The following is a 24,204-nucleotide window of genomic DNA, read 5'->3' as shown; positions in this document are numbered from 1 at the left end:
GCTTGGAGCCACTCTTGCCCCCTCCTGACAGCATGCCAGGAACAGGCCTGGGGCCAACAGACGGGACCCGGCTCCAGATCCGGGGAGGTGTCTGGGGCTGCTGACTGTGTCTTCCAGAGGCAGACAGGCCACGAGGCCTGCAGCCTCAACTCCACCCCGGGGGACACCTGCCTATGGGACCTGCTCGGGGTCCCGGAGACACGGTCAGGTGCAGGCCTCCCAGGACAGAAAAGGGACAGCTTTTTCCTGGCAGGCACATCTGCCCCAGGGCCTGGCCCTCCTCCCAGGGTGCCCAGCCTTGGCTGAGTGGATCGATCCAGAGGTGAAGCAGGAGAGCCCATCCTTGGGCCTCCATTGCCTCTGCCCTCGCCTCCCTCTGGGACCAGACACCCCTGGGTTGTTGGGCTCTTCGGACTGGGAGGGGCAGCTGCTCCTGGTCTGCTTGTGCCCAGGCTCTCCTCCTCTGGGGCCCCTGACCTCCAGCCTGTCTGACCATTAGCCCGCCCTTGAGAGCCTGGAGGCAAAGCCAGGTGAGACAGCTGCTTTCTTGGGCACAGGCAGGGCCTGGCCCCCAGCTCCCACCCAGCAGCCGACCCCTGCCCTCAAGGCCCAGCCGGAAAGCTCTGTGTGCACTGCCTCGGAAGGCTGCCTCTCCCCGGCCAGCTGGAGGGGTCAGGAGATCAGATGGGGGACCGAAGCGTCCAGGAGGTTAGAGTGCGGGCAGGGCAGGGCAGGAGGAAAGAGAGGTGAGGTGTCGTCATTCCCAAACCAGGCAGGGAGTGTGTGCTGTGTCTGCATTTCGGGCAGGGGAGAGTATGTGGGATGGAGGCTCTGAAGTCGCAAACCTTGTAGGCCAACCTACGAGGGCAGCTCTTCCCTAAGCCAACGGGTGGCGTAATACAACGCAACAAACTGTACATATCCTTATAATGAATCCGGCAACTGGAAAGGAAACGTCACAGGTTACGGCAACCAAGGCAGCTGAGCCCATCCCGCCCACCCACCCAGCCTGCGGCAGGAAGAGGAGCCCCGCGGCTGGACAGGCAGCTCCCTGCAGGGAACCCTGGGGCTCCGACAGCCCCAGGAAGCGCGGCGGCCCCAAGACAATGTCCCAGCCCGAGGCAGGCGGGAGACACACCACACAGAGCGCGGCCGGCCCGGGCCCCCAGCCCCCATCGCGCGCACACCGGAACCACTGGTCCGACGCTCCCTGGGCCCCGCTTACCCACCCTCTCGGCAGCCCCTACTCTTGCTCCCCGAGCGCCTGAGGCCCCCTGCCTGGCTCTCCTGACGGTCCCCACCTCCCGAATCTCCTGGAATCTGCTGGTCCGGCTAAGAACCCCCTTGTCCCAGGGTCAGCACCCCAGCCAACACAGGTTTCTCGTTCCTGTCCAATCAGATCCAAATGTCTAGAATAAAGGGAAGAAAGAGGAAACCCCACTCTGCCTCACCCAAGGTGCCTGCTAACCTCACTGGACCCAGAGCGTCATCACAAAGGGTCTGGAAGCGCGGTGGAGCCCCTAGCCCCAGTAATCACCCAACCCCATGCCCCGCCTGTTCTTTGGCTCGTCTTCTCTCTTCCACCATCTGACCCCTCAGAGGCACCAGACGGAAAGGGGGGGAGAAAGACCATCGTCCCGACTCAAATACTGTCCTCGCTGTCTATTGAGTCAAAGCTATGGTCTGTCCTGAAGTTCAAGGCCTTCTCCACCTGTCCCAGTCACCCTTCCAGCCCCTTTGCAATGTGTTCTCTTCTCCATCAGACACAATCAGACTCCCTTCCCTTCAGCCCTGCACCACCCACTTCTCTGGAGCTCCATCCATCCTGCCCCTTTCAGTCTGGCTCAAATGCCACCTCCTCTGACTCACCAGGCAGATGGGTCTCTCCCTCCCCAAACAGCCGGGCTCCCCCTACAGCTCCCCTGGCCTCCCCCAGTGCCGCTGCACCCAGCGTCCTGAGAGCACAAGCCTGCTTCGCCCACACACCCCCGGCCCCCAGCACACGGCGGATGCTCCGGAATGGTGACGGGCAGATGGATGAGCACAGAGACGAGCAGACAGACTGCGCACAGGTGGGACCGTGATTCTCCTTCTGAGGGTCCACACTTCACCACAAAGTGAGGCAACACGAAGATGGGGGAGAGCGGCACCGGAAAGCAACAACCCCGTGCATTCTTCATCTCCCCAAGGCATGCCCACACACACCTGTGTCCACACACGTGTCCACACACAAGCACACATGTCTTGTACACTCATACACAGAGGCGTTCACACACACGTGCACACAAGCACACACAGGAGCACATAAACATCACTGCACTCAAACGCCTGCACAGTCACATGTGTGCGTACCCGTACATGTACACACAACTATGTGCACACGTGCACACGTATATGTCTGCTGTACACAAGCACATATGCATGCCACGTGGGTACAGACCTGTACACGTACCCACACAAAAACACCCCTGCACATATGCACTGTGCACACACTCCCAGAGCCACACAGGTGCAAACTCACACACACACACACGCATATGAAAGCGTGGAAATTTCACAAAGTTCTGTTGTTTTTTAAGTATCTCCAAGAACCAGGAGACGGCAGAGTGGCCACCTGCGACATAACGATGACCACATCCGTGCATCTACCACACAGGCTAGGAAGGGCTCAAAGCACTCTCCTTGGTCCTGTGCCCAGGACTCGGTCTGCTTAGTGGCCTCTGCTGGGCCTTCCCCTGTCCCCTGCCATCTGGAGGCTCTGTTTTCAGCCCCAGGCACATGAGGGAGCAGCAAGGCTGAGCGTCAGCTGTTGGTCACGTCCCTGTGACTTCGGACCACGGGCTGTGCGGTTTCACAGAGGCCGCCTCCGGCACGAGGCTTCTATCGGCTGTCTGCTCTTCCACACACTCCCAATGGCCTCTGCCGTCCAGAGGCCCCGTTTTCAGAACTCTGGATTTCAGAAAGTCTGAGCCATCACAAAACCACAGTCCAGCCCTGGTCCATTTCCTCTCTGTCCTAGTTCTGCTCCACCTGCGGCTGGGCTAGGGGAAGTCCTGGGTCTGCAGTTCATAAAGATTTGGGAGAAGTCCTCCCCTCTCACAGGCCTGCACCGACCTGCGTTTGTCCTGCCCACGTGGACATACGTCCAAGTCACAACCCAGAGCATCCCCGTTTCCCTGCAACGCAACCTCCAGAAACACTGTGCCCGCAAACAGCAGCATCACTCAACCCCACGGTCCAGATGCCCCTCCTGGGAAGAGCCTCACTTGGAGTCTCCCCTGCCCTCTGAACTGACCAGAGAACCCACCCCCCCGCCCCCGGAACGAGACTGGGCATGGCAGGCCCAGCCTGGTGGCGCATCAGCACAGTGGCAGGGCTCCCCAAGGCCATGGAAATAGTCACCTACACCATGAAATGTTAAGTAACAGCTACGCTCACTCGGCAATGTGTGAAAATGGCCAAAGATTCACAACAGAGAACACCCAGAAACACCATGGGCACAGCGATGCCCGAGGGTTGCGGGAGCTGCCCGTGGTCTCAGGGCACACCAGCCCGGGAAGGGTCTCCCACAGCATCCTCTGGACCTTCCTGGGATGCGGTAGGGGCTCCAAGAAGGCTGCAGGAAAGGAGGCTGAGGGACCCCGCCAAGCCCCCAGGCCTTCCGGGCCCTGGGGTCAGAGCACCTGATCCCCTCGCTGAGTTTCCGTTGAGGGAAACACAGGTAGAAGCTCGGGCCATCTGTGGGCTGTAGGGTCTTCACCACGATGACAGTGACCATCTCCCCCAGGCCTCTACCACACAGGGGGTGACCACGCCCAGAGCTGCGTGAGGGGGCAGAGCAGGCTGGGGAGCCACGGAGAGAGGATGCGGGAGTGGCCACACCCCATCTTCCAGGCTTCCCCTTGCCTCCAAGCATGGGAGGGACGGACGCCCGCTCGCTCACATTCGTGTCTGCCGGGCACTCGCCGCGGCCGAGGCGGGGAGCAGGCCCGTGCCTTCCCCAGCAGTCAGGGCTCTCGGCCCCTCCGTGTCCTGGCGGCCATGCAGAGAGCGCGCCCTGAATTACGACTCAAGAACCTGCTTGAGAGCGTGAATGAGTGAATAAGCCAGTGAGGGAGCGAGGGATGAAGGAACAGACAGATGGGCAGACGGTGAGTCCACGCTGCGTCGCGGGCCCCGAGGGCAAGAGCAGTCCCCGTGTGCGGGACTCTCACACGGACCAGGGAACGACATTTTAGCCCCAGCCGGTCCCCTCACGACACCCTTGCTATCTGGAAACGAGCCACCCCTCACCTGACGCAACACAGTAACTTCACCCACCAGGACCAGAGGGTCTCCGACATACTAGACCCTTCCTGGTAGCTCCTTCGATGTCAGTGAAAGTTCACCGAGCGCCTGCTATTCGCAGCCTGGGGGGGGGGGGGGTGGACACAGGTGCGTGTTGGCTCCTGTTCCCAAGGGCAATGGCAGAGAGGGAGAGGCCTGAGCCCGTGGGCAGGAAGAATGTCATTTGTGCCATGAAGGCCTCCAAGCTTCATGAGGATGGTGAGGCCCCAGACAAGGCCCTCCTGCTGTGTCCGCACCCTCTTCCTTGTGCCCTCCACGCCCCTCACGTGACAGACCTGCGGGGAGACCATATGCTCCCCTTCCACAAGAGCCCGGAGCCTCACGGAGCCCTCAGAAGCTGCTAAGGGCCGGGCTGAGGGTCTCCTGGAGCATTTCTCCACCCAGGGAGCTGTGTGAAAGCACTGTGGGCGTGAGAAGGAGCGTGCCACCCAGAGGGGGACCTAGCACCACCCTACACGGGCCCCACCGAGAACTGAGGGGCAGACCTCACGTGACTCAGGTCTGAAGCCCCCCAGCCTCGTCCCGAGATCCGTGGCATGGACCACCCTGAGGGCCACGGAGCGCGGGGGCCACTCACCACGCGGCCGGGTCGTACTCGGCCCAGACCCGGATGAACTCGTCCAGGTGGTGAGGCCCTAGGATGGAAGAATCCCGTGTAAGGTACTCAAAATTGTCCATGATCACGGCCACAAAGAGGTTCAACATCTGCAGGACAGGAAGGAGAAGGGTGACATAGAGACCTCAGCCTGCCCCTGCTCTAGCCCTCCCCAGCCCCCCGCCCCGCCGGAGTCTGTGCGAGACCATCCCGGCAGCAGAGGCCACTCCAGCTCATCCGGAGCCAGCCCTGCCTCCCCCATAGCCTCCGCCCTCCACTCCACCGCCCCCAGCCCCGTTGAGGGGGTGCCCTGCCCCGGGGCTGGATCCCGCTGACTCTCCCGAGCCCCTCCCACCCCCTTCCGCTGCCCCACCTCCCCCCACCCTCATCCCCTCCCAGCTGGCAGTGAGGGAAGCAGCGACTCGGGAGCTGGGGGTTTAGACTCTGGCGGCCAAAAGCTTGGCTTCTTTTCCCCTTTAATTGAGTTGAAATTCACAGGACATACATTCAGTATTTCACAATCCAGGGGCTTTACTCATTCACATCAGTCAACCGCCTCTCGAGTTTCAAAAATTCTTCATCACCCCAGAAAACGCCTCGTGCCGTAGGAGTCGCTCACTTGTCCCCTTCCCTACAGTGTCTGTTCGGCACACGTAGGCTTGTCTCCTTGGGGTGTTTCACGCAAGAGGAGTCCCTCAGCACAGGGCCATCGAGGGCCTCCCGGGCCCGGCTTCTCCGCTTCCCATGAGGCTCACTCAGTCGTCGGGCGCAGAACCGCACGGCGTCTTAAGGCTGAATAACATCCCGCAGGGGTACACGGCAGTTTGCTTCTCTGTCCACCCACGGATGGACATTTGGGCTGTTGCACCTGAGGGCTGAACTGTTTTGCACAGAAGTTGCTGCATTTTACACTCCTACCGCGATGCGCAAGAGTCACTATTTCTCCACGTCCCTGACAACACTGGTTATTTTCCGTTGAAAAAATTATTATTATTGTAGCCATCCCGGTGAGTGTGAAACAAGTGTGTGGTTTTGAGTTTCCTTAATTTAGTCCAAAGATGATGAATATCTTCATGTGCTTGTTGGCCACTTTGTATACCTTCTGGCAAAAAATGTCTATTCTGATTCTTTGCCCATTTTTTTATGCTTTTTTTTTTGCAGTTCAGTTCTGAGAGTTCTCTATGTGTTTTGGATATTATCCCCTTAAAAATACGCGATTAGTAAATATTTTCTCACATTCCTTAGCTTGCATTTTCACATTTCTTATGATCCCCCTTTGACACACACAAGTGTTTAATTTTGAGTAGTCTAATTTATTTTTCACTTTTGTTGCTTGTGATTTTGGCGTCAAATCTAAGAATCCTTCGACAAAGCCCCCACGCTTTCTTCTAAGAGTTTTGTAGCGTTAGCTCTTACATTTAGGTCTTTTACCAGTTCTAGGTTCGTTTTTGTATATGGGGTGAGGTAGGGGTCCTTTTTTTTTTTTTTTTCCGCATGTGGACATCTGGTTGTCTCTTCACAATGTGTCAGAGAAACTGTCCCTGCCACACTGAGCGGCTTTGGCATCCTCATCAAAAATCAACTGTCCGTAGATATTTGGATTTATTTCTGGAATCTTCATCCCACTCCAATGGTCTATCCTTATGCCAACACCTCCTGCCCCCGCATCAGCCTTACTGAGATAAACGTGACTGACATAATTACAAGATACTTACAGTACATATTCCAGTCTCTATACACACACATGTTGTCAAAGTTCCCCTGCTATCTAGCTAACACGTCCATCACATATTTTTGATAGAATATTTACATTCCACCCTCTAGAAAATTTCAATTATACAATGCGGTGTTATCAGCTATAGTCACCATGTTTTACTTCACAGTCTCGGACTCATATTAGAGCTGCAAGTGTGCGCCCTTTCACCAACTTATCCCTACTTCCCCAACTCTCCAGTCCCTGGCAACAGCTCTTCGACTCTCTGTTTCCATGGTTTGGCTTCCAAAAAAAATTCCACATGTAAGTGATATATGTAGTATTTGTCTTTTCCTGGCTGGCCTTTTTCACCTAACACAATGCCCTCAAGATCCATCCATGCTGTCACAAATGACAGAAGGATTTCCTTCTTTCCCGTGGCTGAATACTGCGTGTGTGTGTGTGTGTGTGTGTGTGTGTACACACCAAGTCTTCCTTATCTACTCATCTGCCGATGAGCACTTAGGTTGTTTCCATGTCTTGTCTACTGTGAGTAATGCTGCAGTGAACGTGGGCACGCAGATCTGTCTTCAATATCCCATTCTCCTTCCATTTGGATGTCTACCCAAAAGTGGGATTGCTGGATCATATTTTAGTTCCACTTTTTATTTTTTGAGGAACATCTATACTGTTTTCCATAGTGACTGCACCAATTTACATTCCTACTGACCGCATGCAGTGGTTCACTTTTCTCCACATCTTCGCCAACACCTGTCATCTCTTGTCTTCTTCGTGACAGTCCATTTTAAATGTACGTGGCGATGGGTCGCTGTTGTCTTGATGTGCATTTCCCTGACAACAGTGACACTGAGCACCTTTTCATGTACCTGGTGGCCATCTGTATGTCTTCTTTGGTGAAGTGTCTCTTCAGCCACATTGTTCTGACTCATGGTACCTTTGTAGTGAGTTTCGTAATAGGGAAACGTGGGTTCTCTCACTTGGTCTTTAATTCTCGAGATTTTTTTGTGATTTGGGGCTCCTTGCTATCCCATATGAATTTGAGGATCAGCTTTTCCATTCCTGTAGAAAGGGCCCTGGAGCTCTGACAGGGACCACACTGAATCTGGAGCTCCCTCTGTGGGGACATTACCACCTCACCAACATTAAGTCTTCGGATCCAGGGGCCTGCATGTCTTTCCACTTAATTAGGTCTTCTTTAACTTACTTTGCAGTTTTTACTGTACAGGTTTTCATCTTCACGGGTATTTATTCCTAGGTATTTTATCCCTTTGGTGCTACTGGAAATGGAATTATTCCCTTAATTTCCTTTACAGGTTGTTTATTGCTGGTACACAGAAACATAATTGACTTTTTTGTGTTGATTTTGTACTCTGAGACTTTGATTAACTCATTTATTGGTTCTAGCACTGTGCGTGCGTGTGCGTGTGTGTTCTTCAGGACGTTCTACATATACCATCATATCAGCGGCAAATAGAGACAGCTTTACCTTTTCCTCTCCAGTTTGGGTGCTTTTTATTTCTTTTCCTTGCCTAACCGCTCTAACTAGGACTTCCAGCACAATGTTGAGGAGAAGTGATAAAGAAGTGGGGATGCTTGTCTAGTTCCTGATATTTGGAGGAAAAGTTTGTAGTCCTTCGTCACTGAGCTTAATGTCAACTGTAGGTTTTCACAAATGCCCTTCATCACGTTACAGAAGTTCCCTTCTGTTCCGAGTCTGCTGAGTGCTTTTGTCATGAAAGGGTGTTGAATTTTGTCAAGTGCTTTTCTGCATCTATCGAGATAATCGTGTGAGGTTTTTTCCTCATCACATTGGTTAGTCTCTCTATGTTGAAGATACATCCCTGCACTCCTGGCATAAATCCCACCTGATCACCGTGTCTAACCCCTTAACGCGCTGCTGGAGCCGGTGTGCTAGCATCTTGTTCAGGACCCTTACCGTGTACTCAGCACGGACGTTGGTCTGTAGTTATCTTTCTTGTGGCATCATTCCTGCCTTTGGTATTAGGATAATGGCAGCATCACAGGATTTGTTAGATGTTTCTCTTCTACTTTTTGAAAGAGTTTGAGTGAAGGGCACTTGCGGGGCTCAGCCAGTTAAGCGGTCCAGTCTTGGTTTCAGCTCAGGTCATGATCTCAGGGTCATGAGATCAAGCCCCATGTCAGGCTCCACAATCAGCATGGAGTCTGCTTGGGATTCTCTCCCTCTCCCTCTGCCCACCCCCCTCTAAAAATAAAAAGAGTCTGAATAGGATTTATGTTAATTCTTCTTTAAGACTATTTTCTGAATTTGGTAAAATACACATAGCAACGAGCTGACCGATTCAATCACTCCGAAGGGCACCGCTGAGGGGCACCGTCCCCACCACCTGTCCCCAGAACTCTTCCATCTTCCCCAGCCGAAACCCTGCCCCCACGAAACACTAATCCCATCCCCTCCCCCAGTCCCCGGTGCCTGCCGTCGTGCTCTCCGTCTCTACGAGCTTCCCTGCTCCAGGGACCTCAGACAGCTGAAACCACGCCGTGACTCCTCCTTTTGCCGCTGGTCTCTTTCTCTTGGCGTCATGACTTCACGGGCCATCCACACCGCAGCATGGGTCAGAACGGCCTCTCTTCCTAAGGCGGAACGGTACTCCCTTGTGTGTCCATGTCACAACCAATCACTCAGTGGAGGGCACTTTGGTTGCTTCTGCCTCCAGGCCATCCTGAATGATGCTGCTGCGAACGTGCTCGTACAAATACCGGCTCGAGGCCCCGCCCTCAGTTCTGGCATGTGCCGAGTGCAGCTGCTGGATCCGACCGCCCCTCTGTCGTTCCCTGATCGAGGCGCTGCCGTGCTGACTTCCACAGCCGCCGCGCCACCTGACACCCCCGCTGGCCGTGGACGAGGGCTTCTCTCCAGCACGCCAGCAGACTGCAGGGGCTGCTTTCTTCCTCGTTTGCTCCCATGCCCATGTTTAATCTCCCGTCATGCTGGTCCCCACCCTTCTCTAGGCACCGTCACCTCCAGCCACCTCCCCGGTCACTCTTCAGGCTCTCCCGATCAGAAGCCAGAGCAAGGTTTGGAAATGTCACCCAGATTGTGTCACGCCCTGCTCCAGGTTTTCCAGAGGTGTCCGCTGACCTGGAACAAAACCCGCGCCCCCAGGACCCAGTCCACTGAGCTCCCCACCGCCCCAGTTCCCGAGGCTCGTCCGCCCCAGGCCCGCTGGCTGCAGTGCTGTTTCTCTGTAACTCACCACTGGGGCAGAGGCTAAAGGCTAAAGGACAAGTGTCCTGTGGAAACTTAAAACCCTTTCTGAGAAGGAAAGGCCCACAGGAGCCCATCACAGAGTGGGTCCTTTTATAGGTCATCGTCTCCGGAGACACAGGACCATCAACACAGAGTCAGCTTGCAATGAGACATGAATCAGTATCAGGGATCTGTGAGAGACGTAGGGGGACCTGGGATGGACTGAGACAGGTGGGCACATGGGCACAGTGACCAGGACTTACCAGAAAGGAACAAAGGAAGATGAAGGAGACGAAGTAAAAGTAGGCAAAGTCGCTCCCACACTCACTGGCATTGGCGTGCTCATCACAGGCCTGGTTGCTGAGACAAGACAGCATGATCTCATGCCAGGCCTCCCCCGTGGCACTCCTAAGAAGAAGGGCAGAGCTGTGAGGCCCATGAAGGAAGGGCCAGACCAACCGGAGAAAGGTTCCCAGAAGAGCGGGCTCCAGTGCACACCCTCACTGGACTCAGAATCCTCTGGCATTAGGTTTGCAAACTGATCATTAACTCAGAAAGAACTAGTTACTGAACATGAGGCAGTGCACCAGAAGCCAGCACCATGGTGAGTGCCCCTCCATGGACCTCTGGGCCCCTCGAAGCCAACACAGCCTCTCCTGGCCCCTCCCACAGCAAATGCCATCCCAGCCTTCCTTGATTCAGCAAGTGGGGACCCCCACCTCCGGTTTCTCGGGCCAGACAGGTCGCAGTCATCCCCGCCTCCCCTCGTTCTCTCTCAGGCCAGACAGGTCGCAGTCATCTCTGCCTTCCCTCGTTCTCACCACCCCTGTTCATCAGCTCATCCACCTCCAAAGAACAGCCGGACCCTAACCGCCTCTCACCGCCCTGGGTTAGGCAACCATCGCCTTCCCCGAGCTCTGCAACAGCTTCCGAGTGGCTTTTCCTGCTCCGCAACCCCCAACACCCAAGTGGGTCCAACAAACACAGGTGAGATCAGGTCACTTCTCCCAACGACTCATTGCAAATCCAAAACGCACACAACTGCCTGCAACTCCGTGCGGCCTGCAGCCCGTTCTCTCTCAGTGGTCTCTGCTCAGCCCACTCCAGCCACACCGGCGTCTGCTGCTTCCAGAACACACCAAGAACAACCCCACCACCCTGAGCGGCCACCATGGAGGACCCTTCTTCATGGACTTTTGTCTCCGATACGCAGTCAGAACGAGGGCCGGAGGTCCAGCAGACTTGCAGGTAGACCAGAGGCCTGGGTGCCCCCCACCTGGTGTGCCCGTGTGGCCAGCTCTGGGCACAAGCGAGCCCACTGTCCATCACCAGTGGCTAGGAGTAGGGGGCTTTTCCTGCAGGGCAGCTGTCCTGTGCCAGGCCTGCCTGACATGGGCATTCCTACGTGACTCAGAGATCAGGGAGGAAAAGAGATCTTTGAGGACAAAGACTTTCAGCTGCGGCTGGTTTCATAGGCCTCAACTACTGTAGCCTGAGGCAGGACACTGACCGACGAAGAGATGAAACTAACATAACAGCTGAAGTCTGGAGAGACGATGTCCTCTGGAGAAAGTGTAAGCCTCTGACTGCAAGAGCAAGAGTCCGCCAACCCCCCCCCGGGCAGCCTAGCAAAGCAGACCGGTCCGCTCTCCCTCCGTGGGAAGAACCCCACAGGCCCTGCCTGGGACGAACTGCGTGGGGCTCCCCCAGCTTAGGCCTTACAAGCATTTGCATAAAGAAACACACATGTGGGAACCTCAAGAAGGAGCCCCGGGTGGCGTCTTATGTCAGCCCCCCTCCTCCCCAAGTCCCTCCAAAGAGCTCCTTTCTTCCCTCCGAGGGTCACGGTGGTGGGCTTGCCTTTACTGAAGGAGACTCTGGAGGCGGGGAGACACATTCACCCCTCTCCCTTCAGCCCCCAAACCGGGACGGTCAACAGCCCCCAGGCTGCGGAGAGTGTGCCACGTCTCAGGACAACAGGTGCCCTCAGGCCTCCCGAGCACATCTTCACTGGGAGGCCCCTGAGCCAGGACCACGCCACTCCGACGCTGGACTTGGGGCGGAAAGCCTAGGGAACTGCAGTCCTGTGAGCCCTGGGGGCAGCTGGAGGCACACTCGCACCAGCGGGTCTGGCCAGCTGAGTCCCTTGGGTCACTAAGTAGTACACTCGCCGTCAGCAACAGCCCCGCTGCCCTGCCTTCCCTGGTCCCACAGACCCTGCAGTCAACAAGGTGAGCAGACGGAAAGCTTACAGCCAGCACGCCAAAGAAGATCGCGCCGGACACCTGTCCTCCCAGACCCTTGGCCGCAGCCTCACTAAGGCCTTCTGGCCACCACTGGGGACCTGAGCCGAGGTGGTCAAGGCCAGCCTCACACCTGGGGCTCTCAGGTTCACCTCCCTTGGGGGCTTGCTTTCCGCCTGCACTGAGGCCCAGGAACCCTCGGGGAAGAAGAGGGGAGGAGAAGCTGGGAAGACCGGGGGCGGGGGGGCAGCCCAAGCTGGGTCGGCACAGACCCCGTCCCTCCTGGACGGGGGAGCCCCCAAGCCTGTGCTGACCCCCGACCAACACACCTGAACAGCAGCATCAGAGCCTGCAGAAACGTCCGGAAGTTGTTGTGCCGGTTGATGCTGCTGTCGTCGTCCAGCGCAATATTTCCAAAAACCTGAAAGGAGAAAGAAGGTTGCAGGCTGGTGCTGTTGGGACCCCCGGAACTGTGGCCAGGCAGAGGACGGTGTGTGCCCGTGAGGACCCACAAGGCCCGCGACACAGCCCTTAACCACCTCCACTGCGGCACGGGCTGGAGGGGCCCGTGCTTCCAGCCAAACGCGTCACTGCCCCCCCAGCTCCACGTGTCTGCAGGCACAAGTCCGCACACCCAGTAAAAATGCGGCCGGAACTCAGGGTACGTGGGCCGCTCTGTATAGAAGACGGACACACTAGAAAGTTCACTCCGGCATCAGTGACTCCGAGGTGGGAATTATTGTGATAATAGCTAGGAGATCAAGTTGAAAGTTTCTTTTTAAGTGTCTGTGCAAATACCACAATGGGCTTCTTATCCATTTTAATTGATTTCTTTTTTGGGTTAGGAATGCAAACAAGTCAGTAACTATACTTGGCTTAAAATCTGTAATCTGGCTGAGAAACTTAGGAACCATTACATCTTCACCAAAAACAAAGATCAGTGACCGTTACGGTCTTATACATCCACAAAAAAAAAAAAAAAAAAAAAAAAAAGCAGCCAAAAATACATTTTAAAGAGCATCAGATATCAGCAAATTTTAAAGCAAGAGAAGTTTTCACTCCCTGAAACAGAGTTTAAAAATCCGTTTGCACCTAACCTTTGAGACAGTGGCTTCTCCCACTGTAATTTAACATTGGAATCCAACTCCCACCCTACTGTTGAAAAGTGGCCCGATGCCAAAGATTTAAATCTGGAACACTGCTTTGTGTCTCGTAAATGTTCTTCCAAATAGCTGACAAAGGGTTCTTGGGGAAATGAAGGCGATCTAAATTCTCCCAGCTGGATTTGACAGTATAGTGATCCGATTCGATCCTGCCGACTTTTTCTTCTGGAACATACAATCTCCTGTAAAGGGTCAGGCTAGCTCTCGGGACTGAGAGAAGGACCAGCTGGGGCTCAGCACCAGGCACATGTGCTTCAAAGCTCCACCGGCAGGGGGGGGCCCAGCACCCAGTCCAATGGGCCCTAACAGCCCCGTGGGGTTTTACCCAGGAGCACGGCAGAGCACAGTACCACAGACGGGGGGACTACGCCTCACTAGAGGACTCTGGGAGACAGGCCCAGACTCGGGGTGCCCAACCTCAGTGTCCTCATCGATAGAACAGCCTTTCTGAGAGTTAAGTTCATAAAGTCCTGAAAACAGTATCTGCCTCATAGCACAGTTCCCCGAGTGTCACTCTGTCACAGTGACCATTTGGTGACCGTGACCAGCACCCTGTCGCCCCCAGTCCCGTCAGCGCGCCCACCTGCATGCCGATGATGGCGTAGATGAAGAACAGCATGGCGATGAGCAGACACACGTAGGGCAGGGCCTGTGGAGACACACGGAGGACAGGGCAGCTCCAGGGGGGCTGCCCCGCTACCCGGCTCAGACCTCGTCTGCGGAGGGGATGGTGGCCGCATCTCTGGGGCCACTCGGACCTCAGCGGCCGCAGAGCCACCCCACTGACCGCAAAGCCCCTCTACCAAGAGGCGGCCTCGCTTCCTTCATCCCTGAGCAGTCGCGCGCCCCACCGCAGGGTCCGTGAGCGCAACTGAGGAGCTGTCTGGGCAACTTAGAAGGTCTGTAAACCGCAACGGGTAACAGGCGCCGAGGGGCCTCCAGGAGCAGGGCCACTCCGGGGGGCCGGGGCGCCGGGCCGGGCCTCACCTTGAAGGACTGCACAAAGGTCCACAGCAGGATGCGGATGGTGTAGCCTTGCCGCAGCAGCTTAATGAGCCGGGCGGCCCGGAACAGGCGCAGGAAGCTGAGGTTGATGAAATTGTTCTGCGGGGAAGACAGGCTGTTCTCAAGCCGGTGGAGATCAGCCTCCCACCACGGCAGACCCCCCACCCGCCTCTCCCAGACCTGCTGTGCCCCGAAGGAAAGTGGATCCAAAGAGAGACCACACAGAAAATCACTGCTCTACAGGAGAGAAGCAGCAATCGGCCACCAGAAAACCTTCCGAAAGTGAAGCTTGTCATTGCCAATCACTTCTCATGCAGCAAATCAACGGAACCCCACTGCTCTAGGCTCCCCTGCACCCGACAGGGACGGAGGGAGACGAACTCCCAGAAGCAGCTCCTTGCTGCCAAGAGGAGCCAGGAGGCCACCCGTGGATGGGCCTCCAACGTGGACCGCCTCTTGCGAGACACAGCCAAGCCGTCCAAGTGCCGGGCAGGGCTGCTTCTCCACGGAGGGCCTCTGAGGGGCCCTTCCCTTCTCCGCGTGGCTAGCAAAGCCCCTGCCTGCCTGGGACCCGGCAGAGGAGCAAACATTTCCCCCAGAGCTGCTCATGGTGCCTGCAGACAAATCGCCGTAGGAAGTGTAAGTGTGGGCGATCCCACGGCCCACACCACGGAAGCCACTCAGGAAATCCACGAATGCTCCCAGCGGCAGAGATCCCGGGATGTCAAGCATGGCTCCCTCATCCGAGGGGGAGTGAGCCTTCCATCCGGGCCCAGGGGCACCTTGAATTATCAGCCCATCCCTTTCAGGAAGCACGGCTCTGGGCGGATGACGTGGAGGTGCTTGTGGCCCCGGGCAGCTTCCTGGCCTCTGCCTGCTTAAAGACCAGGTGCCCGCACGACAGCAGCTCCCTGACACCTGGATGTCTAACATAGGCAAGCAGCTCAGGCTTAGAAACAATGTGTCGCCAGATTCAGTGGTCCAATGGAGACAGAAGAGAACGGGACATGTTCAATGAGAGCGGCAGCGGGAGAGCACGTGCAGGGGCTGTGGGGAGCCTGGGGAGAGCTGGCTGGCCCCGCTCCAGGGCTGCCCAGCTGGTCCTGGCTGGGACAAAGCGTTCAGTGGACAGGCAGGTCTCACTCCCACTTCCAAGGACCGAGGCCCCAACCCAGCCTTGTCCGCCCGTTTGCTTCCCACGGGGTGGGGGGTGCTGGGGACTCTAGTCTGCCTCTGCTGGGGGGACCAGAGGTGGGAGCCACGAGCAAGGAGGTCTGGTAGTCACAGGGAGGTGCTGACTAGGGTCTGGATCAGCAAAAGGCAGAAGCGGACCGTGGGGTGGGACCCTGGAGGGCAAACAGGCTTGCCTACAGCTCCCTCACCTGCTTGCTGTGCTGGGGCAAGAGCATCTCAGTGGTGCGGGAAACACCTACACTCGCCCTGTGGGCCCCAGGTTCGCAGGTGAGCCAGTCAGCTCGGGAGGACCGACACAGCGGTGGAAGGGAGACCTCGTCTACAGCGCTGGGAAATCCTCTGCATGAGGCAGTAAAGCAGAGGGAGGGGACGGAGCCGCCGAGGGCCCGGCCTCCTCCGAGGTCCCCACTTGGACCGCACCTGCCCACTCGCGTCTGGAGGGCCCAAGACTGTTACAACACAGTCAGCGTCTCCCCAGCCCAAAGGACTTTGCTCAGGCCACTGGCATCTAGAGACTCTGGGGAAAAGAGAGGCTCTGGCTGAGAAAGAAGGGACGGAGGACAAGGCAGGGGAGGGCACTGGTCGTGCGCAAAGTCAGTGCACCTCAAAGCTCACACGCCCCCGCCTACTTCTTGCTGAGACTCCAGCTCTTACCCCTCCCCCCAGACGTCTTTTCTCAGGGCTCCAGGGGGCACTCGGGAGGGGGGTGGGGGGGCCACAGACACACAGCCTGAGAGAGCCATGAGGACGGATGGTGACAGCAGCCACAGATAGTCCAAGCACGGGGTGGCAGGCAGAGCACCCCGGGGCCGCACCGGGGCGGGAGCTGTCAGGCACCAGCATGCGAGCAGCGTGCAGGAGAACGGGGGCAGCCAGCACACGGCAGCCTCCCCACGGCCACGCGTCATCCCCTCTGGTCTCAGCCAGCCCCTCGGTGATGGAAAGGGCCTGCCCCGTCCTCCCAGAGTCCATGGTTTCTGTCACACCAGAGAGCCCCAAGTACCTTATTTCAAAGCCTACATTTCAAAGCCAGGCCCTTCCTGACTGCCACCTGCCTCGGCACTGGGAAGGTCTAGGGCACCCCAAAGAGGCATTATCACAACCCGCAATGTGGCAGATGGTTCACCCTGAGGGTACCCTGGTCCCCAGCTCCTCCGAGCCCCTGGCTTCCTCACCCACAAGACGGGGACATTAGGACGTTGTGCCCAGATGCTGAAGAATCAGAGATTTGAGGGATTTAAAGGCATCGTGACACCCCCCCCACAAAGGGGGGCCCCGGACCCCGGTGCACATCTGTTGGGCGCCACACTCCAGGTTGGCAGCAAGGTCCAGCAAGCAAGCGACAGACTGCTCTCCTACTTGGCTTTTTCCTGGCAGGACGATGAGGAGGAGCAGACCCCAGCGTGCTCAGCGTGTCATGTGACTGTGTGCGCTCCGAAGGGGGGGGGCACGGGGCGGGGGCTCTTCCCAAGGGCACAGGGAACGGCCATGGAGGGGCCTGAGTGACTCGAATATTCCTGCAGCATCGAATGGCATTTTCTCAAAACTTCAAGATCTTCTCCACTTGTGAAATACTTGATCATTAATGTTCATTTTCTGTAACAGGATCTCAAATGCTTGCTACTTTATATGAATTTCCAGTCACAGCCTCAGTTTCGTCTGCTCCTGGTGTCTTTGCCCTCCTGTGATACTCCTGAAGGCCTGGCGGGAAAGCCCAGTTCACGCAGCCCGCAGCCCACACGAGCCCACGGAGCAAGCGTGCACGAGCGGGCCGGTGAAGGCTGGACGCAGGAGCCAGGTGCTCTGCTGTCTCTGGGGACAGACCCTCTACCCACTCCGTCAGGCCTCACACAACCCTTCTGAATCGCGGAGAAACAATCTCCAGTCCCCTCCAGCCCCGAGGCCCAGAGAGGACTCCGCATGGAAGGGAGACTCCGGGAAGAACGCTATAGGGGGCGTCGTCACAGGCCACTGGGGAGAACCACCCTTGTATGTGGGTTCGATGGGGACAGAGCAGAAGGGAGATGGTACCAGGGAAACCATGGACCCCACAGGATCAGGTCGAAACTCATGCCCTACAAAATCCCTCCAATTCTGAACCCAATCCCAACAGGAAAAACTGGCTGGGCACTTACCCACTTGGCTCAGAAGACCCAAGGCCAGTTCCTGAATCAGACAGTCCCCGGGAGGGCCCTGAGAAGCCCCCACTGGACCCCAGATGCTGAGGAGAAGAGACCAGAGGGGATGGGGCCTGCCAGACTCTGACCACACGCCTCAGGAAGGCAGTGGTGAGGCCTCACGGGAGAAGGGACAGGAGCGGAGCAAGCAAAGCAAGTTCTTAAAACTGTTTAAAGTCATGAAACCAACCGTTTCCTATATGGTGATGTTTTCATGGATGGGTATTTGCGTATTATTTACAAATTGGGATGTTTGAGCAGCAGGTGCACAACATACAGACGGAGACATGGTTTTCGCATTGTATGTTGGTTGGATGGCGTGAGTCAGCAGGTAGTTTACGGTAAATCAAGAACAAAAACAGAAAACAAAAGAGAAAATGAGTCATCAACACAAGCAAAAACTCAAACGTCGAATACCTCACTGGAAAATTTTAGGATTTTAGTAAACTTCGCACATTTTGCTTAAAATGCACCAGATCAAATATTTTGGAAATCTGGAGGCTATGCAGACAGGGTGGCGCTCGTTTGCATTCCTGTTTGTAATGCAAATCCAAAGATGACTCACAGACACTTGTTTTTTTATTTCCAGGCAAAGAAATCAATGTCAGTTTTATGCTTCCTTGGGGATGCTGTCTCTACACGACCCTGGTTAAGGCTATTACTCTATTTTGATTAAGTGGGAGGTGGGAACTGACACTCATATTTTTGCCTAAGGAAAAAAAAGTACATTCACAAAGGAACACATGAAGTGACTACAAATGAACCAAAATAAAGACACCACTAATCCACACACCGGCTCCCTCTCATCTTTTCCGCTCTGGGCACAACAGGGTGAAGGACGGGAGCTCTAGCGGCCAGAGCCAGCGGAGCTTCTGAGCAGAGCGGCACCTCAGTCCTCCCGCCAGCCCTGCTGGGCATCGGGGGCTGACGGCCGCCGCCATGGAGGGCTTATTTGAAGGGAGGTCTGATCCAACCGCAAGCCACCCAGGCCTCGAGTATCCAATAGCTGAGGGACGGACACCGGGCCCCCTGCTTACAGAAGGTCTCTGCCTTGTGTGCGGGCCTCTCTGGCGCCAGAGGTCTCCCCAGAAGACATCTAGGCATCGTGTGCTCTGCACGTCTGGCAACCCTCACCCTTGACACCCGCTCATCATTCTGCCCTCTCTGAGAGGACACACGCCCCTGAAGGAGCCCCAGAGCTGTGTCCTTGCAGATGGGAGCTCGGTGTCTGGATCCCTCTATCCGGGGAACAAAGACCGCTGTGTCCAAGGACGAGGCCCGGAGGGATCAGCAGCCAGCTTGCTCCTCCCAGCAACCACACTGGTACAAACTATTCCTGGATGAGAAGCGCCTGGGCAATGCCACAATGCCAACGGCTAGTGTGACAAACCTCCTTGGTTTTTGCATGAAAATGGCAGCTCGGAACTTTCCCCCGCATTATTTGGGTTGTTAATTTTTTAAAACCATGAAACATACCGCATACACAAAAGAATATGTATAAATACGTGTATAGATGAACATTTTAAAGAAAAGGAATAAAATGTCCATCCATCCATCACCCCACTTAAAGAAAACAGAATGTCACCAAGACTTTCGAAGCCCTTGTCTCCCTTTGTCCTCCCCAGACGTAGTAGCTACCTGCAATTCTTGTTAACGATTTCTTTTCTTCACTGTCTTACCACAAACTCTGAAAACGTGTTATACTTGGCTTCTCTTAACCTTTGTGACGGGACACTACCGTACGCGGCCTTCTCAGACCTGGGCAGACTTGCCGACGGCGAGCAAACTGCTTCTCAGGGGCTTCCCTCCTGATGCAGAGACCACCCTCTGGTGCGTGGGGCGCATCACTCTGTTCACGGGCGGACATGACCGGTGCATTCCGGGGCTGCCGTGAACTGCGTAGCCACGAACCTCTGTGTGAGAGGGTCTCCGGGTCACCTGCCCGGACATCCTCTGGCACATGACCTAAGAGGGAATCCCCGAGCGGCAGGCATGCCTACACCTGACTTTCTGGGGATTGCCACACTTTTCCCAGCAGGAGCGTGGAGGTTCTGGCTGACCTACTTGCTAAGCACTGCATGGCTGGAAGTCCTGTCTGACAAACCGGAGGGTGTGAAAGGGCATCTCAATGTCATTTCACTTTACGTTTCTTTAATTACAAATAAGGTTCATTGGTCATTTCTGTTTCTCATTCTTTTAGCAAAATGCCCAGTTACACCTTCAGCTCATTTTTCCCTTGGGTTGCTTCTGTTTTTCTTAACGATTCACTGAAGGGCCTTGCACATTCTGGACACTAACCTTCACTAACGGTTCAGAAAACCTCTCTGCCCTCCGACCACGCCTTTGTCAATCAATGTCGGTGCATGTGAGGCCTGAGGAGCTCATTCATCTGTTACTGACTTCATCCGGTCTCACGGCTCTGATTTCATCCTACAGGCTCATGGTTCCCAAGCGTAGGACTGGCATGAATCTCCTCCAAACGCCAGGCACATCTGTCCAACGGCCTGTTGGACAAGTCCTGCGGAAGGCCGACGGGCGACCCACCCTAACGCGTACACGCTGCATCCAGGCCGCATGCACAAACAGAGCACAACCAACCGAGTCCACCCAGTCTTCCCCATTTCAATTACAGATACCCCATGTCCCCACGCGCTCGGATCGGACGCCATTCTTGCCTCAACTTTCGCCCAGACCGCGGCTCCACCAGCAGCTCTACCGGAGGACACATTCGGAACGACGGTCTCTCACCTGAGCCCAAGCCCCCAGCCCCTCCACTTGGCTCCCTGAGCGGCACCAGTATTCTGTATTCTCCCAGGCCCAACACTCAATTGTCAGCATCTGCTTCTTTTTTCCCTGAGAATTCTCCAGACCAGGACACTGGAGTCTGAGAATTAACATTCCATGGCCTCCTCGCACCAGCAGCCTTCGGCTAGTGGCTAACAGCACTTGCTGAAAAATACCCCAGCCGCCTTGCCACTTGCAGGGATAACGGAGGTTCAGAGCTCCCAGTGAGGACCCACAGTGGTCACTGCCCTCAGAGTACACAGTCCTCTGGCCGCCTCCCTTCCCTGGCCCACTTCCTTGCTCCCTGGCATTCCTGAGGTCACCTCCCAAATGAATGACTTGCACTGAACTCCTGTCTTGGGGTCTGCTAAGCCCTAACCCACCGAGCTGCTTCTGCCTGTGCCCTGTACTATACTCTCAGCTAGACGTTTGGTCTGAAAATGCAGATCACGTCCCTCCTGTTCCAGCCTCACTCTAAATAAAATCCCGAACTGACCGCGACTGCAAATCCTTCCCTTCTCCTCGTTCCCTCCGCCCCTCGTCGTGCTGCAGGTGCAGGGTGGGTGCAGGGCTCAGGGCTGCTCCCCCAGGGCCCCTGCTCCACGTCCTCACAGACCCAGACATCTTCACTGGCAAGTCACCAAGTCAGGGACATCTCCTCTGGGCACACAGCCATCAAAGCCCCCGCCCCCCGGTCCCGTGTCTCATAACCCTTCACTGCTTTGCCTTCTCCCAGTGCCTCTCATCGTGTGACACTGCGTCTCTCTTACGGGAATGAAACTCAGAGATTTTCATCTTTTGTCCCTGCACTTAGAATACTGCTTACTACCTGATAGGCAGTGCATAAATATTGATAATGGATAATGGGTTCATCCATTTATAACCTTTAAGGGATTCATAACAGATAAGTGAAGGAATGTGATACAAATATCCCCTTCCTCTTTATGGTTTGTCCTTTCTTCTTTTGATGAACAGAAACTCTTCATTTTATAGAATTTTTTTTCAATTATGGATGGTGCTTCCTATAGTGTGCTTAAGCAATCAGCTTAAAGAGAATCTCCTATATTCTCTTCTAAGAGTTTTAAAGTTTTTTCCTCTTATATTTAAGTATTTTCATCCATTTGAAATAGCTTTTTTGTGAATGGATGAAGATCCAATTTCCATCTTTCACTATGTTGATCATCATTATACCTGCATCGATTGTTGAATTATCTCACCACTAAGCAGCACAGTCATATATCAAGGTTCCATACACGAGTGATTCTGATTCTAGTCTCTTGATTCCGTCCATTGGCTCATTTACTCTTCCCCAAGCCACACTCTAGCGCTATAAGTCTTATCACCAACAAGAAGAGTACCTTTCCATGCCCACTGCCCCAGCAGCACCCTCTGCTTCTTAAGTATCGAGTATTTAGGGGGCCTTTGCCCTTTCTGATGAGTTTTAGAAGCAACTTGCCAATTTCCAAAACAAAAACAAATTCACTTATTGAAATTACATTGAATCTACAGATCAATTTGGGCAGAACCATCTCTGAAGTTGACACTATTTAGTACTGACATGTTAACACCATCTACTTAAGTCTCCTTTCCTATCTGTCACTGAGGGTAGGACTTTTCCACATAAAGATCTTGTATTCGGACGTCGTTAGGGCTACAGGTGGGACTGCTGATGCGGTCATGATCTGCAGTCAACTACTTGCTCGGGTGCTCCACTCGGCAGCCGTGCCGAACGCTCTTCTTGGCTCGAGAGGATTCCGGATCTCGTCTATAGATAATAATGTTATCTAGGAATAATGGCAGCTTTGCCTATTTCTGTTCTAATACTTGGATGTTTTATTTATTTTTCTTGTCTCGTTCACTTGTTCTTGTCACTTGTCTTGTTCACTCAACAAGACACTCAACAAGTGTCTACCAAACACCCAAGCCCTGGAATGTGGCAGTGAACCGGACAAACACCTCTAATCCTCATGGGGCTGACATTCACTTTACTGAACCAACCAGGCCCTGAAGTTCAATGTTGAAAAGAAGGAGTGCTGACAGGTATGGTCTTTTCCTAATTTTAAAGGGAATTCTTTCCAAATTCCACCATCATATGAGGTTAGTGCAGGATTTTTGGTAAATTCTCTTCATCAGGTCAATAATTCCTACATTGCCAATAATTTCTATCACGAATACAATTTGAGTTTTATTGAACATCTTCTCTGCACCAATGACAGGACCGCATTAATAGTATCCTTTGATCTGCTAATCTAAATTAGACTCTCTAATGCATTTTACTCAATGTTAATGCATGAGTGTGGAGTGTGATCTTCCTTTATTATATTCTGTTTTTTAAATAATTCTGGTGTCCAGGTTGTACTAGTCTCATGTCAGTAGTTAGGGATGTTCACTCTTTTTCTATTCACCTCAAGAATTCGTTTAGGCTCTTGAAAGAAATTGAAGAAGACACAAAAAGATGGAAAAGCATTCCATGCTCATGGGTCAGAAGAATAAACATTGTTAAAATGTCTATACTGCCTAGGGCCATCTATACTTTCAGTGCCATCCCGATCAAAATTCCACCGGCATTTTGCAAAGAGCTGGAACAAACAATTCTAAAATCTGTATGGAACCAGAAGAGATCCCAAATTGCTAAGGAAATGTTGAAAAAGAAAAACAAAACCGGGGGCATCACATTGCCTGATTTCAAGCTTTACTACAAAGCTGTAATCACCAAGACAGCATGGTACTGGCATAAAAACAGACACATAGACCAGTGGAACAGAGTAGAGAGCACAGATATGGACCCTCAACTCTATGGTCAAATAATCTTCGACAAAGCAGGAAAAAACGTCCAGTAGAAAAAAGACAATCTCTTCGATAAATGGTACTGGGAAAATTGGACAGCTACGTATAGAAGAATGAAACTCGACCATTCTCTTACATTCTCTTACACCATACACAATCCTACACATATACAATCCTAGAGGAGAACATAGGCAATAACCTCTTCGACATCGGCCACAGCAACTCCTTTCAAGATATGCCTCCAAAGGCACAGGAAACAAAAGCGAAAATGAACTTTTGGGATTTCATCAAGATCAAAAGCTTCTGCAGAGCAAAGGAAACAGTCAACAAAACAAAGAGGCAACCCACGGAATGGGACAAGATATTCGCAAATGACAATACAGATGAAGGGCTGATGTCTAAGAGCTATGAAAAACTCCTCAAACGCTCAAAAAACAGATAATCACCTCAAAAAATGGGCAGAAGACATGAACAGACACTTCTCCAAAGAAGACATACAAATGGCTAACTGACACATGAAATAATGTTCATCATCATTAGCCATCAGGGAAGTTCAAATCAAAACCACATGGAGATACCACCTTACACCAGTTAGAATGGCCAAAATTGACAAAGAGAGGTTGTGGAGAGGATGTGGAGAAAGGGGAACCCTCTTACACTGTTGGTGGGAATGCAAGTTGGTGCAGCCACTCTGGAAAACAGTGTGGAGATTCCTTAAGAAATTAAAAATAGAGCTTCCCTATGACCCTGCAATTGCACTACTGGGTATTTACCCCAAAGATACAGATGTAGTGAAAAGAAGGGCCATCTGTACCCCAGTGTTTATAGCAGCAATGGCCACGGTCGCCAAACTGTGGAAAGAACCAAGATGCCCTTCAACGAACGAATGGATAAGGAAGATGTGGTCCATATACACTATGGAGTATGATGCCTCCATCAGAAAGAATGAATACCCAACTTTTGTAT

The 24,204-nt window shown here is 54.0% G+C and overlaps 1 protein-coding gene across 2 annotated transcripts in view; it reads right to left on the bottom strand.

Moving 5' to 3' along the window:
- Positions 1-24,204, bottom strand: part of CACNA1B (calcium voltage-gated channel subunit alpha1 B) — a gene marked incomplete at both ends in the record, with an annotated part of 175,908 nt that overhangs the window by 15,906 nt on the left and 135,798 nt on the right. For both annotated transcript variants that reach the window (XM_080820781.1, XM_080820780.1), the window contains 5 exons: positions 4,925-5,052; positions 10,149-10,293; positions 12,458-12,549; positions 13,875-13,940; positions 14,279-14,395. In XM_080820781.1, the coding sequence (XP_080676907.1) occupies positions 4,925-5,052; positions 10,149-10,293; positions 12,458-12,549; positions 13,875-13,940; positions 14,279-14,395 (548 nt within the window). The remainder of the gene's footprint in view (positions 1-4,924; positions 5,053-10,148; positions 10,294-12,457; positions 12,550-13,874; positions 13,941-14,278; positions 14,396-24,204) is intronic.

Source organism: Martes martes (assembly GCF_963455335.1).
Source record: "Martes martes genome assembly, chromosome: 12".
Classification (NCBI taxonomy): Eukaryota; Metazoa; Chordata; class Mammalia; order Carnivora; family Mustelidae; genus Martes; species Martes martes.
Note: the sequence above shows the minus strand (reverse complement) of the source record. Positions and strands in the feature narration are given on the sequence as shown.